This window comes from Camelina sativa, chromosome 2 (assembly GCF_030686135.1).
Source record: "Camelina sativa cultivar CO46 ecotype springtype chromosome 2, ASM3068613v1".
Classification (NCBI taxonomy): Eukaryota; Viridiplantae; Streptophyta; class Magnoliopsida; order Brassicales; family Brassicaceae; genus Camelina; species Camelina sativa.
In genome coordinates this window covers 4623808-4642857 of record NC_141881.1, presented here as the reverse complement: position 1 = coordinate 4642857, position 19050 = coordinate 4623808, and the positions used below count along the sequence as shown (strand labels likewise).

At 45.3% G+C, this 19050-nt stretch overlaps 3 protein-coding genes across 3 annotated transcripts; all 3 read left to right on the top strand.

Annotated features, from left to right (window-relative positions):
• Positions 1-4614: 4614 nt before the first annotated feature.
• Positions 4615-12072, top strand: LOC147948274 (cytochrome c oxidase subunit 2). The gene is made up of 2 exons (XM_087480530.1): positions 4615-10315; positions 11663-12072. The coding sequence occupies exons 1-2, from the start codon at positions 9616-9618 to the stop codon at positions 11743-11745; spliced, it is 783 nt and encodes a 260-aa protein (XP_087336656.1). The 5' UTR covers positions 4615-9615; the 3' UTR covers positions 11746-12072.
• Positions 12073-12868: 796 nt separating this feature from the next.
• On the top strand, positions 12869-15443 carry LOC104773614 (uncharacterized). The gene is given in 11 exon segments (XM_087480553.1): positions 12869-13054; positions 13057-13130; positions 13433-13563; positions 13791-13839; positions 13919-14011; positions 14014-14077; positions 14080-14138; positions 14461-14542; positions 15013-15105; positions 15188-15262; positions 15362-15443. Coding segments are annotated over 11 exon segments (840 nt in total). The 5' UTR covers positions 12869-13008; the 3' UTR covers positions 15436-15443.
• Positions 15444-15922: 479 nt separating this feature from the next.
• LOC147948273 (uncharacterized) lies at positions 15923-16410 on the top strand. The gene is given in 2 exon segments (XM_087466013.1): positions 15923-16139; positions 16229-16410. Coding segments are annotated over 2 exon segments (267 nt in total). The 5' UTR covers positions 15923-16054.
• Positions 16411-19050: the final 2640 nt, after the last annotated feature.

Here is a 19050-nt window from a genome sequence, read left to right as displayed (position 1 = left end):
AGCGAAAAGCACTTTCGCGCAAGCAAAGTAGAAGCTTTGCCAGAAGCAAGACGAGGAAGTGGAGCTGTCGTATAAGCGGTAGCTTCCCCCGACCGACTAAACTAAAATACAAGAGTCGCGGCCTACTTTGATTGCGAAGGGGTTTGGCAACAAGCAAACGGCTTTCTATCATAGTTGCAAGGGTTCAAAACCTTAGTTCGCTGCTTTTCCCAGGACCAGAGAAGGGCTTATACTGCTCGCCTTTGTTTGGTTTGATATATTCATTCAGTCAAAATACAAACTACAACAAAGTGGAAGTGGAAGGGCCGCTATAGAAGCTAGAACTTGCTTTATAAGTCGGCCTAACCAAAGCGTCACGACAACAAAAAATTATCCTTATGAATGGAATCTTAAGTAGGGGGCTTTGACCGCCCGCCTACCAATCAAAGAGGCAGAGAGTAAACGTAAGCTCACCCGTAAGCTCGAAGAGAGCTTCCCTTCATTCGCTTCGCGGGAGCCGCACAAGCACATAGCTGGAAGTCAGAGGGCCCATACTACCTGCCTAACCCTTTGTTCCGAGGGACCGTAGATCGGAAAGCACTCCATTTATCCAAAAGAGAAGGGAAGGGGCCTATGTATTTGCATGACCCCTGCGGATTTGACCCTATCCCGGAGCCAATCCCCTATTGGTCCTGCCACCCACGCCGCAGAACGAGAGCTCGTGTGGAACCTTTTCTTTCTGGCGTAACAGCCGGTGGAACGTAACAAAAGATTACGGTCGCCTAACATTAACATAAGGGCGGGGGGTACGGTAAACTCGGCCAAAATATGACACCCGAAGGGCCCGAACGCACAATCCTATCCCATCCGAGTCCGAGTTTACCCCTTGCACTTCGGACAGCCGACCGTAGCATCATAAGGAGGACCCCCTTTCGAGGTAAAAAAAAAAAAAAAAAAAGGTACGGTACATATAAGGAGGTTGGACTTTCTCAACGTGGTGTATAGCACGAAAAACTTTTCGATACAAGAAAGGGCCGTTCTCACATGAAAGAAGAGAAGAAATCCTTTCTTCTCTTCTTTCTCTTTCTCGAGAAGGAAAGAAAAGAAAGAGGATGGGGGGAGGGGGGAATGGGGCCGGTGCCCTTCTTTTACGGCCGTCACTCTTATTTGTCAGCCGTGAGGAACTACCGGCTCGGTCGGTGGGAAAGGAAAGGCTTGGGCCTACCTATCCCGATAAGACCTCATAAAGGAACGGCGGGAGTGATAGGTTCCATATTGCCGAGCTGAAGGGCAAGACTTTTGTACGTGATCGTAGTATGTGACGTCGTCTCGTCCACGCTGCATTGAAGAGTACCTACGCACTAAGTTCCGGTTCACTGATAAGGAAGATAGAGTTGGGCGGGGGTCTACGATGTGATACTCAAGTATATGACCCGGGGAGATACATGCTAACTATGGGTAGGAAGCAGGAACCCTTATGTAAATAATTTCAGGGGGGGTTACAGATCTCTTATACTACCATCGATCGACAGAGCGGAACGACCAGAAAAATAAGTGATGTTAGAAAGCCGTATGATAGGTGGTAACTATCTTGTACGGTTCGGGGGGTAATCGGCGTACTCCGGGAGAAATCTTTCGCTCTATCGAACATACAGGGAATTGGAGGTAGCATTCTACCGATGTTAAGTCATGGACTGGTTCCTTCAGCCCTTTTTCTATGTGTTGGTGTTTTATATGACCGACATAAGACTCGACTTGTTAGATATTACGGAGGTTTAGTGAGCACCATGCCGAATCTCTCTACCATTTTCTTTTCTTTTACTTTGGCCAATATGAGTTCACCTGGTACTAGCAGCTTTATCGGGGAATTTCTCATCTTAGTAGGAGCTTTCCAAAGAAATAGCTTAGTAGCCACATTAGCAGCGCTTGGGATGATTTTAGGTGCGGCCTATTCCCTTTGGCTATATAATCGTGTGGTTTCTGGAAATTTAAAACCCGATTTCCTCCATAAATTCTCCGATTCAAATGGCAGAGAAGTTTCCATATTTATACCTTTTCTTGTTGGAGGGGCGACCGTCCGTTGAACTACCAAAGAAAAAGGGTAAACCTATGTGATCATGACATTGTAGGTGCTTGCGATGGGACGGATGCGACTTCCCTCAGTTGGTTTGGGTGGCATAGCCCGTTGCATAAGTCCCCCCTTTTTTTGATTCATTTTTTGAGTCTTTAGGGAGCCAAAGCTTTACTTTACTAATAAAGGCTCGCGCAGGGGCGCTCACTTTTTTTTTGCTAAGCCCGTCTCTCTTCTGGGTGGGACCGAGAGAAATAAAGGACAGAGGGCAACCATGCATGGTACTTCTCGACCCTGTCTCCGAGGGACAGTTGAACGAGCGACTCATGAATGCTGCCGGGTCGGACGAGCCAATAACTCGAACGCGTTCGGTCTGTTTTTTGAGCAAGAATCACAAGCGTTACCTTACCTTCACCATGATACGGACTCCAAGTTCTTATGGCAGAGCACGAGGAGATTTATCATCAATATTCTAATGGGAATGGAAACCAGAAGCACGACCGAGGTCTTCGTAGTCTAAAATAATCAAACCATCAATAACAGTAATGTAAGCATGAGACTTTTTGGTAGTACCGGTGAACCAGATGGCCGCGGCGATGGAATCTGGGACGGAGGACTCGTAGTATCTCTCTAGATCCGGCAAAAGCGAAAGACCCCTAGTTCCATTCGAATGAAGGCTGACTGCTGAGCCCACTCTGGCCCCGCGGGGCGGGCCCCCGTGGTTGCGAGCCGGAGCTGCCATAGCTTATGGCTAGAGCAATGGGAGGGGCCTCAGCAGAGAGAACAGACCGTAAGGATAACGAGTGCTCCGCCCGTCAAGCGGGCGGCAGGAGCAGCAGGCAAGTACTTGGTAGGCCAACAGTCCAGTGGGCACTCGACGAAAGGGGGGCACACGGAGCAAGTACGAGAAATTGGCCCCGCTCCGCTTTATAAAAAGCAAGGACCCACTACGGGAGGGTCAAACCCAGGACCTATGGAAGTCGGGGCTCGTCCCCGGTCAATATTGGATCAAACAAAACAAGCAATAGGGGCCCGTAGCACTGACCTCTTTTTTTATTGATTCAATATAATAGGGGAAAAGATCGTACAGTTCCCTACCGAGACAAGAGACACTCTTAACAGATCCTCCGCGCGCTGGGCATACCTCTTCCGTGCGTTTTTCTCGTGACAGGAAACAGAACAACAGGGAAAGACCCGGCCGACCTGCCCAGGGCTCGAGGCGAGCTTTATTTAAGAGAGAATGGGGAGCGAATCGAAAGGCTTCCGTTTTCGTTCTTGGTTTGGTTCGGGCTCCTCTCGATCTTTTTCGTAGTAGGGAAGGGGGAAGGAGTCTAAATCTATGGACATTAATGAAACCATCATTGGACGTTGCACATGACACGATCAATTCGACTCAGGGTCCGGCGCTAATAGAGGTTGCTTACTTTCCTAGTAGCGAAGGAAAAGGGCAGGGCTTTTTTCGTGGTAATAGTGGGCGGGTCTCCTTTCGAAGTAAAGGCCTTCGCATTCCTAATCCGCCCCACCAACCCCGGACGGCTTAGTTTGTCCCAGCTTGGTGAATCGCATTCCCCCGCAACGACATAGTTTGTGCGCCCTTTACCGTTCTCGCTCAGTGTTTGCAACGTAACGGCTGGGGAGGCAGTCGTAGAAGCGAAGTCTATCGCCACGCCAACCATCAAATACGAGATTGGGCCCCTTCTCAAAGATTTGATGGAATGGCCCACCCAATAGCGCTTATGTCATATGGGAACTCATGGCTGGAAACAATCCTTATGTTTTTGATATCCGGTAGGAATAATAAGAATCAAAGTCCAGGTAGGTTGGTGAGCCTAGTGATAGGAGACTATCTAGCTTGGTTCGGAGAGCACTTGTTGGGTTAAAGACTTTTTTGTTGCTAAATGTTACAGCCTAAATGCTGAACTATTGACTCTACTCGTTCGGATGGGTGTTCACCCCAAAGTGTTCCCGGACTGCATGCATACATCCGTAAGTAACTTAGTGCAACATGGCAAATTTCATTGAGAGGAATCAGCAAAGAAAAGAAAAACGGGTCAACATCTTAATGTGTATTTGAGGTTCTCGGGCTGAGGAGTGTCCACATGAGTTCGTTGAGCTAGCTAGGTTAGACGGTAAAGAAGTCCCTCAAGCATTGAAGAAAGGAAGAAAGCCAGTAAACTACCTTACTAAACTGCTTTCTGACTCTCTCTAGCCAGTAAACTACCTCTCCTTCCAGTGTTTTTTCCTTTGTACTTCCACTTCTCTGAAGAGTCGATCCCGATTCTTGTACCGTCACGGGAGCGAGTAAGTATAGGATGTTGTGACGGAGGCTGAGAATGACGCAATGAGATGGTTGAGGTGGGACGATGGATGCAGCTTCAACCGGATAAGTCGACAACAAGAGGAAGGCTTGGTACGCTCTCATAAGTCGATGTAGATGATGACGGCGGCACCGTTGGAGAAGGCGCTGTTGGAGTTGGTGTAGCATCAGCTTCGACAGTAGAGGACGACTGTATGAGTAACAGGGAAGTAGCCGTCATTAAATTAAGGCATTATGAGAAGGGACCGTGGTTGAGGAAGCGGCGGGCTGAAGAGGAGAAATCGGAAGATGCACCTCACTTGGTCGAGCGGGAAGAGGTACTTTATTTAGTAACTCGACTGAAAGGAGAGGGTGAAGCTGGAGGCGGAGGCAAAGATGACACTGCAAAAGGAATTATTATCGCTTAGCGCTTGTGCTAAGGAATGGCCTCTATCCGGATATTTAGCCCTAGCTGCACTACGCAAGGAACTACCCTTCGGGAACGGACTAAGACTAATAAGCCTAATAAGTCCTTCCTGCCCTCATGCGTCTTTATGAGAAAAATGCACTAGATCGCCCGCACTTTCCAACAAACTCCAGCTTCAAGTCCGGAAGAAGGAACTCTTTCTTTGAACCTTCGACTCGTGATTCTTACCAGAACATTAGGCAACTAATTTATCGAACTCTTGTCTTTCAAGCGCCGAGGGATAACTATTTGTTTGTCCGATATTATACGAGTTAAGGCACCAAAACCCCAGCTCGGTATTCTAAATCCTTCCTTACATAATTACGCCTCGTAACAAATGTTGATCCTGCTTTTTTGACTCTTTGCTTTGCTCTTTGCGCTTTCCTGCTTGCTTTCCAACTCGAACTACAGGGGTTCTATTGCCTACCACACCTTGGAGCCCTCCGGGGTTAGGCCAGGGGCGCTACATTAATGCTTCCACCACGACACTCGGATAACGAAGGAAAAGCCTTATAGGTCATTCTATTTCGGTGCATGGTCAGGCTCTCGTATGTGGGTCTGCCTTTTTCAGGAATTACATGATCATTAGTGAAATAGCGCATAGGTTTGGATGGGATGATACGAAATAGAGCAGTTGCTGGCATGCAAAACCGAAAAGGAACTTCCTTATTCACTGAAATTCCTGTGTGAAAGAGTCCAAATGATTTAGCGTTTTAGCGTAGAGAGAAGACTTTCGAGTGAACGAACGATTTAAGATGCAGCGATCGTGGCCTTATTTTACGTCGTATATTGTGATTCTGACGAGTGAATTTCATCCATTTACTGATAGATAAAGGATAGGAACCTACCTATCAGAAGAGGTTTTAACTAGAATACGAACAAGATAAGAGGATGCCCCATTTTATTAGAGGTATAGGTTTGGGAAAATGGGGTTTTAACCAAGTAGGGGTGTGAGGGCTTGATTGAGAGTTTTTTGGTAGGAGACTACTTGCCAAGGCTTCTACGGAAAGAGGACTTGGACAAGGCTTTTTTAGGATGGGCAAGGGCCACGAGAGAGGTTTTCCTATTATCCCTAGCTAGAAGCAATCGGTAATGGAATAAGAGGAGCAGCCAAAGGGGCACCTATTTGCATTTGAAAAGCGGCCTATGTTTCCGGCTGACCCTCCCTTGCTGCACATCAGTAAGATACAGCAAGCAACAGCTAATGTAATGCTATTTGTATATATATGTATGCAGGCTAGGCCTTTTCTTTCGTATCGAGAAAAAGCCGCTTCAGAAAAGAAAGCGGAGGCTGCTATGGACGTCTTTGATTGGATGGAGACAGATATATATAGAAAGTGTGCAGTGAGAGATCTTTATAGGTAGAGTTAAGTAAAGCCAGTCTTTACTTAACTCGGCCCAAACAATTTTGATTATTCAATATAAAACTGTCCCATGCTTTCCGTTGGTCAACAACCAACCAAACCACATATTTTCGTCTTTCCAAATTAGGAGAGCAAATAAGCAAGTCCTTTCCAACTAGAGCTCCTGGCGGTCTTTTAAGCTGTTCAACTAGTTAGGGCATTAGCCTTAGAGGCAGGGGTTTGAAGTCAGGAATTTCCCACTCCCACTGGACGACATGCGGATAGAGAAATGCGACTAAGCTAGATTCAGGAACAGCTTCTATTAGTACACAATCTTTTTGAATATAGATCAGCAGCGAATGTTGCGACAGTAACTGCAACATCGACAACAACCTTCAGTCGTCGAAGTAAGGAATTACTAGGAACTGCTTTCATTCCCACGATATGCGCCAACAGGGCTTTTAGGAAGAGTAGTAACAGCACCAGTAACCGCGCTTTCTTTATTCCGGACTTTCAGTAAGGAATGATAGAACAGCTGATACAAAGATAGTGAGAAGAGCTGATATGCTTAAGCGTCGAAAGGACTGTTTGCTTACGTGCCGGATTGCTTTTCTAACTAGCCAGTATATAGTCACAGCTGATATTTCTATACGAAAGAAAGCTTTAATAATAGATGCGATTGTGAGCAGGCTTACTTGTCAGTGCTAGCTTGTATGCGCTTTCTATTACAGCAACAGCTTTTATGCGAAAAACAAGAAAAAGGAAAACTGCAGCTCTGCGACATAACCAGTCTTGCAGAACTGGAAGAACGAATTGACTCGACAAGGAAACCAAGTAAAAGGGTTGCGCCTGACAGCCAAGCGCCAGTTTTTGTAATCTCTTTCCTTTCAAGGAGTCCTTGTCTTCTTGCATTACGGCCTCGATCTACGCAATGAAAACGTATTTCCTCTAACTGCCCGTAAAGTCAGAATTCAACGAAGAGCACTCATTTATGATGTAACTATTATGTACCTAGACCGGCCTTACCCGATACATTATTAACTTGCTTCCCATAGGAAGAAGGAAATCCTACCTCCATATGATTGATTCTCGCAATGAAGTCTTCCCGTTGATTCCACTTCTTTCTCCTCTGACTCAGTCTAGCAACCCCACCTTGGTCTCGTAGCCCACTTGTAGCCATCACTACCGCGGGTCTTTGCTCATAGTCACGAATAAGCTTCTCCTAAGTCCTCTCAGCAATTCAAAGATGAGACTGACTGACTTCTATTAAGTAATCGGATAAGACTGATGCACTCACTTTTAAGACTTCCCCGATCTCCTACCCGTCTAAAAACTAGAAGTCAGCATTCTATTCTAATCTCCGGCCTTCATGCCAGGGCTGATACCTCCACCACTTAGACTGATGTGGAAAATTGATCCCCGAGTGGCTTTTTCCTCCGGTCGAGTCATCTTTCGCTTCAATACCTGGAACTGAGACGGATTCGGATGGAGAAGGATTCAATAGTTCATCATGAGCTGTCCGAAACCGTACTTCTTCCCGCGAAAACTCGGAATTAGCTTTAGCTCGAACCTTTATCTGTTGCTCGAACTCTAATACACTGTAGTAGCAGGCGGCACTCGAGTTCTTTGTGCCAGGTGTCAGAAAAAAAGTACGCAATTTCCAAGCATCCTAGTTCAGCGTGAATCATCTCTTGTCTCAATGGAAGGCCAAGGCCTTCAAAGCGGATTCCGCCGGAAGCTAATCCAGTGGCTTGTTGAGTGGAGGACCGAACATGAATTATACCCATAAAAGGTCCTTCCTACCCCTATTCCAAAACCCCTTCCCCTCTGAGGGCACGGGCACACTTTCAGGAAGTAATGTAGTAAAAAGTCGAATTTCAAATAGAACTATGGTGACCTTGCAAAAAAGATCTTTTCTTCGTTTGAGTGTACCTTTCCTATGACTATTAATCCTGATGAAATCCGTGAAGTTTTGACCTTGTTTTAGAAGTTTTCTTTGGCGTTGAGTGAATATTGGTATCACTACCCATCCTTATCTTCTTCTTTTATTCATAGGAATAGAAAGCACGATTAAGCGGTTTTTCAATGGCAAGTGCCGGTCGTCGAGTGGCTGAACCAACCCCTACGGCGGATCCACACGTACTGATGAATGCCAGCCATCCTTTATCGAGTAGCCTTGACTATTCAAAAACCCTTGCTGATTCGATAGCCTGAAAAAGATCGACCACGATTTTGATTTCTGACTGCCTATGCCTCTAACGATGCTTCGGGCAAACTGTAACTAACTAGGTGCCCTACTCCTACCCCCCCTGTTCTCACCTTCATCTCTGCTGCCTCCGCTCCAGCTTGCTCTATTACCTATGCAATCACAGCTCAGTAATGGACTGGTGAACTAAAATGGATAGCTGCTGGGAGAATTGCGACTGATGAATCGCGATCAGCCGCTGATTCCCCTGCCGTTGGATTCGTGCCTCAAGACTCTGCCACTGGGACTCGGTCGGAAGAATCTACTGCGGCCTTCTCTACCCACCTTTATGAAATTTTAACCCCAACCAGCCATGACAAGGCTTAATTTATTAGAACCCGTTGTTGTTTAGAAAGATGTGTTATTCCTGTGAAAGTCTCGTTTTTGACTCAGTTTTTTTTGAGCATTGTACACGGGCTTTGCTGCGACGAGGATGCCTTTTTTAATCAGGCCAACGTCAAGACCTGAAACAGAGCCCTACCACGTTAAGGGAGAGCACCCCAACTTGCTTGTTGACACGTGAGGGAAAATAAGAGTCTGAGGTGGCAGGATTTACCACTATAACCCTATGGTAGTGATGGTTGGTCCCAGTACTCCTTCGAGTGCCTTTTGCGCTTAGCGTAGGAAAGAGGAGTTGCCTTGCCTTACCACACCAACCACCTTAGCGCTGGAAGTTCTAGCAATGGGCAGCTAGGCAAAGGATAATTAGCTATCTAATGAATATTCATTAGATAATAGATTGTGGATCTGTTCTTAGCTCGTGCAATCAATAAAAAGCGGTCCTTCGCCTTAGTAAGCTAGCTTTCTAAGCCCGGACGTGGATCGATCGTGACGAAAAAATGGGACTAATCCTCTGTACTGTAGTAATAGAAGAGTCAGAGTCCCTTCTCGACCAGACGAAGGAGATAGGAATAGAATTCTGCCTTGACCCTCCTGGAGGCGCAAAGTTCATAATTCAGTGTGGTGGGGGCCTAGTAGTATTATAAGGATGTTGGTTTCGTATATAAGAAGACTGCTGCTTAGAGGAGAGTGATCTGTTCATCTAACTCAAAATATTGTAAGAAGAAGAAGAATCTTACGCCCCAAATTCCCATCTCTTTTTTCTTGGTTGGACCAACCGGCACCAGCCATTTCCGTCTTCCTTAATTGGGAGAGTCAGAATCAGTCTCTCTTTGTTTGGGGGGAGCAGAAAATGAAGGAACCTTTGCTTTGAAAATGATTGTTCTAAAATGGTTATTCCTCACAATTTCTCCTTGTGATGCAGCGGAACCATGGCAATTAGGATCTCAAGACGCAGCTACACCTATAATGCAAGGAATAATAGACTTACATCACGATATCTTTTTCTTCCTCATTCTGATTTTGGTTTTCGTATTATGGATCTTGGTTCGCGCTTTATGGCATTTCCACTATAAAAAAAATGCAATCCCGCAAAGGATTGTTCATGGAACTACTATCGAGATTCTTCGGACCATCTTTCCTAGTATCATCTCGATGTTCATTGCTATACCATCATTTGCTCTCTTATACTCAATGGACGAGGTAGTAGTAGATCCAGCCATTACTATCAAAGCTATTGGACATCAATGGTATCGGACTTATGAGTATTCTGACTATAACAGTTCCGATGAGCAGTCACTCACTTTTGACAGTTATATGATTCCAGAAGAAGATCTAGAATTGGGTCAATCACGTTTATTAGAAGTGGACAATAGAGTGGTTGTACCAGCCAAAACTCATCTACGTATTATTGTAACATCTGCTGATGTACCTCATAGTTGGGCTGTACCTTCCTTAGGTGTCAAATGTGATGCTGTACCTGGTCGTTTAAATCAAATCTCTATTTTGGTACAACGAGAAGGAGTTTACTATGGTCAGTGCAGTGAGATTTGTGGAACTAATCATGCCTTTACGCGTGCGCCCGGAAACATAGGCCGACTGTTGAGCCCACTCTGGCTCAGCCGCACCACCCGGGGTGCGAGCCACCCGAGAAGCAAGCTATTACAGCGAGCGGCTGGAGCTGTAGGGAGCCGAGGAGCAAGGCAGTAGATAAGATAGAAGAAAGGGCCAGGCACCCGGTGGAGCAGAGGGGACGGTTAGGATAACGAACTTGAAACGCGGAGCCCGAGCGGCTGGCGAGCGAGTGGTTAGTGGCCAATAGCGCCCTAGTTGATGGCATTCCTCTCTGCGGCTGGCACTCGAGGAACCACAGGGCACTCCATACAGAGCAAGCAAGTCTTAGGGATGAGACGCCCGCGCAAGGACCTTAATTCTCATTAGGAGGTCGAACCAAGGACCTATGGAAGTCGGGGCTACCCCGTCCCCATGGGCAACGCAATAGTGTCCTGAGGGAGGAGTTTAGAGGCCTTATAGTAGCATGGACTTCTTGATCTTTCTAGGTCATGCGAAGGGGGCCAGTCCAAGATCGTACTGTTCCTCTACAAAGATAATAGACGCTCTCAACGGCTAGGCACCACTCTCTTTCTGAGTTATTCCAGCTTCTTCATGATTTCGATTTCGTGCCGCGGTGAACAAACAAAAAAAGAGGGCCGTCTCAGCGGAAGGAGAAGGACCTGCAACGGCAGAGACTACTGACCCTCTTCTTGTTCTTAGCCGTCTATTACGAGTCCGGGAAGCCTGGAATCATAAATATGAGGGATCCAGAAGGGTGGGCAGGGCTTCCGCAAGGTTTTTTTTATCCCCTCTTCCCGGGATGGGAAATGAGTCCTATCAAGTAAAGGCCATAACCAGCCTCTTTTTTTATGTACACCTTTCTTTGTTTCAGGCTCTTCAAGACCTTCCTCCTGCTAATCCGGCCATTACCGAACCCGTCTTTCCCACCCTTCTCAATTCTTGCGATTCCTAGCCAGCCCCCTTAGCTTATTTTGCTTTATAAAACCACTTTCCCCTTTTTTCAGCTTGCTGCTCGCTTTCTCGCTTCTGAGAGGTACTGACGTGACTCGACTGTAAGGAGAGGCGAAAGGAGCCTGACTTACGGTTTCAAAGCCTGGCGCGAAGCGAAGGGATTGGATTTCACCTATGATCAGATTAGTGGGCAACCATTGTTTACTTTTTTCGTGGTGTTGTTGACGTTGTTGAAAGCTAATTAGGAAGTAGGCCTTGCTTTTCTCCGCTGGGAGCAGCTCACACTATGGTGGAGGAGGTGCCGTGAAGATCTAGGAGTGTGAGCAGTACGAGCTGAAAGGCTCCCATACTGTTTGGAGGGCAGGGGGCATAGATGCCAAAGAAAGCTGACCCCTATCTATCGTCGTAGAAGCTGTTCCTAGGAAAGATTATGGTTCTCGGGTATCCAATCAATTAATCCCCCAAACCGGGGAAGCTTAAGCGGAAATTGAAGAGTAAGGTGAGGGAGGGGGGGGGAGGGGGAAGAGCTATCAAACTTTAGAGGCTTAACTCGCTCGCTCTAACGCTCGTTTAGTAGACAGCTCGTCAGTCAAGTACGTAACGAGCCTTGTCTACGAAGCTCCGCTCCCTCGTCTTGCTTGCTTCTGGCGAAGCTTCTAGCACTAGAAAAAATAGGCTTGTATGGCAGGAATACCACTTTTGAGGCCGATCACTACATAGGAGCGATAGCGAAGCCAAGCCGTATAAAGGCGAGCAGCCCTTCTAGCAATAGCAAACGGCCTACTTATAGCCTTTTCCCCTTTATTCGGGGACTTCAACGGGTCTTCCAAGCTCATAAACAGGCAATTCTTCACGTTTTCTTCAGACAGTGGGAATGAATTCTATTACTTGATTGACATTGACAGATATGTGTACCACACCGAACAAGCAATATGCCGATATGCTTGATGTACCAGCCAAGCCAGCTCGACCGTATACAGTATAAGGGATTCGCCTTTGCCTCAGACAGAAGAAGAACGAAAGTACTACCGGGAAGGGAAGCCTGACATGGGTAGATATTTATTTGAACAAAGGAACTCAAACCGGTACCAGAAAGCAAAGAAGAGATGGAATTCCTGATTGAACAGATGACTGACCTACAAGAAGACGAAAATAAAATTCCTAATTCTATTCTCTAAGACGAACTAAAGGAATGTCTCTAAGCAGCCAAGGCCAAGAGCAAGCAGGAGTGGTCCTATCCGCCCATTCATTTTTAAGTGACTTATAAGACGTGAGAGATACTCTAAAGTCATAACGGGGAAGGCCAGAGACTTCGTTCAAATGGGGGGAGGTTTTCTCTTCAATAAAATGAAAGGCAGGTATTTTTATACGAAAATTGAGAATTCAATAAGAAATGTTCACTTGAGATTAGGTTCGCGAAGAAGAAGATCACAAATGAGATCTTGAGCTTGAAGCTTACTCTCCAGAATCGAAAGATCTCTTATCCCCGAGGCGAGGATGGCTTCATAAACTTTTTTTGCCGAAGGAAAGATAGATAAGGGGTTTCATCCATATTTTTCTCCCATTTATTACGTATCACGTTCAGAGATTTTCATTCGTTGTCCGCTCTTTCCGTACCTTTACTTACCGACCAAATACCAAGACTACTTACAACAGGTGAGGATCAGCACACTGCGGGAATCTAAGGAATTGATTGCTGTGCATCGACCAATCTGAGAAAGGGAACTATAAAAGAAGGTGAAGATGCACCGAGGGATTTATGAAGACGCATGGTATGCTGTGGAGAAAGGGTGAAAGGAGTAGAAGCGGCAGGGCAAGAAAAGGATAGTGATAAATGGACAGACGCTGAGAAGAAAAAGTAGAAAGTATAACAGCAAAGCACTGTCAGCAATCGCAAGTGACACATTCAAGGGTGAATCAGCCAAAGATGCTTGGGATATCCTACAGAAGGGTTGACAAGTGTAAAGAGATCTCGTATTGATATGCTGCTGGCTTTACGGAGGAAAGAGAGACCATTGAACAATTCATTTGTGCTTTGCCAATGCTGCTCAAAATGAAAGACAAAGACAAAAGTCAAAAAGCTTTTGTTCTGTAGCACACTCCCGGCGAAGCAGCCCTTCGCAAGCCATGAATGACACAGATACCCTTGCGTTTGATGTTGTTGTAGGTCACCTACAAGCGTATGAAATGGAGACTGAGAAGTCCGAGAAAAAGCATTGCTGTAGCACACACTAAGACAACAAGAGAGATATTGAAGATTCAATCGGCAGCACACTGCTTGCTAGAAACTTTGGCAAAGTAGTAAAGAAGAATGGACAAAGTAGGAAAAACCCTTTTACACAGAACACAACAACAAATCGTGATCGTGTGTCAAAGAAGGGAGAACAACAGTGTAGGGATATGGCAAAGCTGAGCACTGCCCTTTTTTAGAGAAGAGACTTTAAATGTTTTTAATGCAAAGGTTGCTTCGCTAGGGGCACACAAAAGCTGAATGTGTGAATACTCTCTTATTGGTTTGCTTGGAGCGAGAGCGAAACAGACGAGGATGATGATGCAGAGGAAGTCTCTGGATTCGTAGCATTTGTGATAAAGATGAGACGCTTTATTCGGACAATTGCTTTGCTAGTGAAACAAATTTGCTGCTTTACTCAAGCCCACACCCTCAAGGGGTTACTTCGTTACTTTCGTCAAACCCGCGTTAAAGCCCCTCGTCAAAGACCTACGTCAAAGTAGGTTGCTTCGCTAGGGTTGCTTCGCTATTTTCGTTAAACCTCCGTTAAAGGAGGCTGCGGGAGGCTACGGGGCTGCGGGAGGCTGCGGGGGCTACTTCGCTGGGAGTGTGCGCTTGTGCTGAAGAAAGAAAGCAGGTCCAGGTTCAAAGCGTAAAACGGTGAAACCAAAGGCTCCTTCAACTCGAAGAAAAAGCAGGAACGGAAAGAACTTTACTTTCTGGTGAAGCAATTTTTAGGATAGAATTCTGCCAGCTTAGGAATCTGAACATAAGCAGTAGAGCGAGGGCATAGATTACTCTGGTCATGCCACCCCAGCAATTCCAAGAATTAATGCAAGCAAAGCATAGGAGTGTGATTTGTCGTTTACCTTCTTTTGCTCTTAGGAATAAAGGTAAAAAGAAAAGCTGTGTGCTGGACAGCACCTTTCCTACGTTTGAAAACGAATTGCCGGTACTCCACTTAGACTTCTGCACCTGACCTAGTGGCTGAAGAAGGATCTCCCTCAAGTGATTTGCTGCTTCCTCCCCGACGTAGGTTTGACGGAGGTATCAGTCTCGTTGCTAAAGCACCTTCGGACCTCTTTTTTCGTCTATTCTTTGGTTAAAGCTAAAAATCTTTCTTTTCATTTTGGATCATTCAGTAGCTCAGACTGGAACTTGAGAGCTAGAACCTTTTTTCCTTAATTTCTTCCGTTGCCGTATCTTGCATATATAAGATCGAGATATCTCTAGTATTCATAATCCAGGATTTCGCCATACTCTTACACCTTACCCAGATCTTATAACTTATAATAAGATCATCTAGGCTAGGACGAGGCAGACTACCATCAATAAAAGAGCGCTTCAGTCAACATATACAAAGTCCAGCATAGTTAGATCCATTAAGAGTTGAGCCAGACCCGGATGATCACCGAAGATAATAAGGGCTAGAAACATTATCTGGTGAATCTGAGACAACGAAGCTGCGATCGGCAACACAAACCATTGGAGTGTGCTGGGGAGGATCTAAGCTGTAGAAAACCTTGATCCACTAGGTAAGGTTACTTCCAGAGCAGAGTATGCTCAGGTGAAACTGGTGGTGATGCCGATCTCTTCTTTCTCGATTTCTAGTTCCGTTTCGCCATTGTTGAGGAAGAAAAGTGATCCGAGACTCAACAAATCGAAGAGAAAAGGAAAACTTTGTTGATTCAGGAACTGTGAAACGGAAAGTCTCACCAGAAAGTCATTGCACTCTCTTTGAAGAGGGTCTTCCCTTTGTAAGCAAAGGTAATAAATGCTCAATAAGGAAAGATTATGAATTTCTTCTTTCATTTCGGCTTAACATCTCTTAATAATTGTTTCCCTGTTTTTAATACAAAATTTGAGGTGAAGCCTTCTCTAATGCTACGTGTCTTCATCTTAGCAGATCTCTAAAGCTTGGAGCGTATGGTAACGGTTAGAAGTGGGATTTGAGCCGCTGTACTGTGGCAGAGAATGACGTCGCTGTACGTTCATGGCTTCAGCTCTGGTTTTGTTTTAAGTGATAAATAAGACAGAGGAGACTTTGGGCTTCGGTTTGTAGACAAAACTCGTCTTGGGCTTATGTCTTGTAGTCATAGGAGAGCTGAGCCTTGTGTTGGTCCAGTTTTGGTTCATTTAGTGAAACAGTGTCGTTTTGAGTTGTAACCGGAAATATCTCCTTCTTCCTTTGACTGTCGATCTCGGTGTGGGTGGCTTAACGAGATGTTAGGGCTAATATTGGTATGTAGTGATGTGCTGTTGAAGGTAGATACACTTTATACCTTCTTTCTGAAGCAGACGAAGCGAGCTGGAACGTACAAGGAAAGAGAAGATGCCTCCTAATCTACTTATGGATGTCAGAGTTGATGGTCGAGCATAGGTCCATTAGCGGATGGAAAGAAGATTCTGCTTAGCGACACTGCAGAGTCAGATCGGCCCCTACTAATGAGAAGGCCTTGAAGGAAGTGAAGATTGAGGCTTTCAGGGTTTAGTTAAGACTTTGCCGGTGACTCTTTTCCTCTCGCTTCGTAAAAAGAAAACTCTTCCATACTAAGATTAATGAGATTTTCCGGTATACTTCCCAGTCGACTATGTGAACAGCACAAAGCAAAGTTTTACCCTTTAGTGTCCAATGATATCAATGGTATCTTTCTGTTTGTTACCAAACAGGAGGAAAGCTTTATGGTTTCGTAGGTTTTCTTCTACTTTTTCTTCTACTTTAGGGTTTGATAGAATCGTCCGCTATTACAGACTTTGATTATCTGTGGGGCAGTGCGTTAGACGAAGGAAGTAGCATCTAATCTAAGGAAGATGAAGACCGGATATTAAAAGGAATATTTTACAAAGCAGAAGCATTACAAGCATACATAAAATAGGAAGCCTACACACACCGTAGACCAGCCACACACCATTAAAAAGGAAACTAAGAACATAGTACATAAACCAAAGACATAGAGCAAGCATACAAGACTTTGGGTCGACGGACTCCTTATTTTAAATTTTAGCGATATAGGAAGTTGGCGGACTCTTTTATTTTTTTAGTTTCCCGGGGGGTCGCGGTTGAAAGCTAGAGCTACTCGACTCGCACCACTCACAATTAACGCTTCCTTCACCCTTAGGAGACCAGAAATCCTTTGTTCGAGACGGCGAATGTGGTTTCGTAACTCTTGCATTTGCTGGCCTACGAGCTCCGGGTACAAAGCTGGAGGGTGCTGCAAAAATCGGCCGAGAGCATGCCCATAATCTCGCTTTTCCTCCTCCAGCTCTTGAAGTTGGTCTTCAATGGTTTTGAGATTAGCTGCAATCATATCCAGATCCATTTTTCTTGTCGATGCCAAATACAGACTACAAGAAGCTGCTATTTATAGGCCCTAGCGAAGCAGCCCTTTATTATTAGTATTATTATCTTAACTTAATTAGTATTTTTACGTAACACGATTCCCGGAAAAAAAGATGGAACAACCTTAAATTTAGTACGCTGAATAATTAAGTACGCTGAATAATTATCCCCTGGATAAAGGCCCCGCCCCTAAAAATAAAAGAGTCCTTTTTGGCGGGTATTGCCACGCGGCTTAATTACGACCACTCCCTCGGGAATAAGAGGCAATAATAGAACGCACTGTATAGAGTACTCCCCCGCTTTTCTCGGGTTTCCAAAGGCCCGTCACTCCTTACTCGACAGCTCAAAGCTGACCAGAGTCCTCGTTTACCCTACGTGCACTATTTAGCTCTGCCTACTCAGATCACGCTTTTATTTGTCTATTTTTTATTGGCTGATTCCCAGGTACATAACTGACTTCGGCCAATCCTTACTCGACAGCTCCGTCCTTTCTTAGGTGAGCTAAGACCGAAGCTAGCTCTCTTGAATTTTCCCGGAAAGACGGAACCTTTCCAGCTCACTCTGTCAGTCCACTAAGACGCGTATAGAGTAAATGAGCACTAGCAATAACTTTTTCAGTACAATAAGTCCCCTTCTCCACGACCACTTTTGTTTTTGGGCTTTCTTGGATTCGTTTCCCCAGTAATTCCATTTTGGACTCGGAGGCTTTTCCATTGGGCTGGGCTCAGTATCATAATTATCCCAAAAGCCCCCTCTCCTCTAGCTTGCTTCTTTAAAAAACAAAGCACACTGCTTGTTAATGGGCTTATATGGATCAAAGCATTAAATCGCAAGAATGCAACTCAATCTTCTTCTTTTTCAGTGGATCACACCCAAGCAAGATTATCTATCAGAGAGGCCCTTTAGTGGTGCTTAACCAGAAGTGCTGCGCCAACGAAGTAACCCCCTAGCGCTAGCAACCTCCTCTGACGGAGGTCTTTTACGAGGGTTTGACGGAGGTAGCGAAGCAGTAGTAAAGATGTTCTCCATCCGAGTTGTTCTTGGTTTAGCAGCTGCTCTATACTTAGAGATTGAACAACTCGATGTCAAGACGGCATTCCTAGCACACCACGGTGATCTAGAAGAGGATATATATATATGGAGCAACCTGAAGGACTTAAGGTCGCAGACAAGGAGAACTTGGTTTGGACTCTTTTTTAGCAATGTGCTGCCCCAAGACAATGGTACAAGGAACTCCTTTATGGCGGATACTTCAAGAAAACCATGAATGACCATTGTGCCTTCATAAAGAGGTACGTTAGCGGCGACTTTCTCATACTTTTGCTATATGTCGATGATTGATTGTGGGCCATGACCGCACCAAGATAACCGCTCTAAAGAAAGATTTGAACAAGTGCTTTGCCATGAAAGTGGGGCCAGCAAAACATTGGGATGAAGATCACTCGTGATAGATCGAGAAACCTGTTATCCTAAGAACGATCTGTTGGGTGGAGAGATTCAATATACACAAGGCAAAGCCTACTTGCTGGACATTTCAAATTAAGCTCGGAACAAAGTCCAACAAATGAGAAGGAGGAAATGAAGACTACCCCATATGCATCTGCAGTAGGCAGTCTTCTGTATGCCGTGGTGTGTACAAGGCCAGATATCGCCTATGCAGTTGTGAGTCGCTTTCTAGCCAATCCAGACTGCAAATGGATCCTCCACTATTTACGTAAAAGTTGTCTATGCTTTGGTAATGAGAAGCTTGAGCTGATGGGCTATACCGATGTGGTGTGCTGCCGACGACAAAGATTCTAGGAAATCAACTTTAGGGTATATAACTACCTTTGCAGGAGGAGCTGTTTCCTGGCAATCAAAACTACAGCTTTGTCCACGACTGAAGCAGAATTGCTGCCACAGAAGCTTGCAAGGAGATGTTGTGGATGAAGAACTTCTTGCTTGAGTTGGGAGTAAAGCAAGATAAATATATCTATGTGATAACCAGAGCGCTATTCACTTAGCAAAGAATTCGACCTTGCACTCCCGCTCAATCGATATACGACATCGTTGGATCCGAGAAGTTCTGAAAGATCTCAACAAAGTGGAGGAGAACTGGTCAGACGACCTAAGTGTTGTCGATTCCCTTTCCTAATATAAAAAGAGTTTTCTTGCATTCCTATTGTCTAATTCCCATCTTCATCACACGAAAGAATATTGGGTAAATTTCCCAACA

Excerpts from the sequence above, each read along its gene's own strand:
- LOC147948274 (XM_087480530.1), top strand. The coding sequence starts at position 9,616 with ATGATTGTTCTAAAATGGTTATTCCTCACAATTTCTCCTTGTGATGCA. Across the intron at positions 10,316-11,662 it reads AACTAATCATGCCTTTACGC|CTATCGTCGTAGAAGCTGTT; the intron begins GTGCGCCCGGAA and ends GCTGACCCCTAT.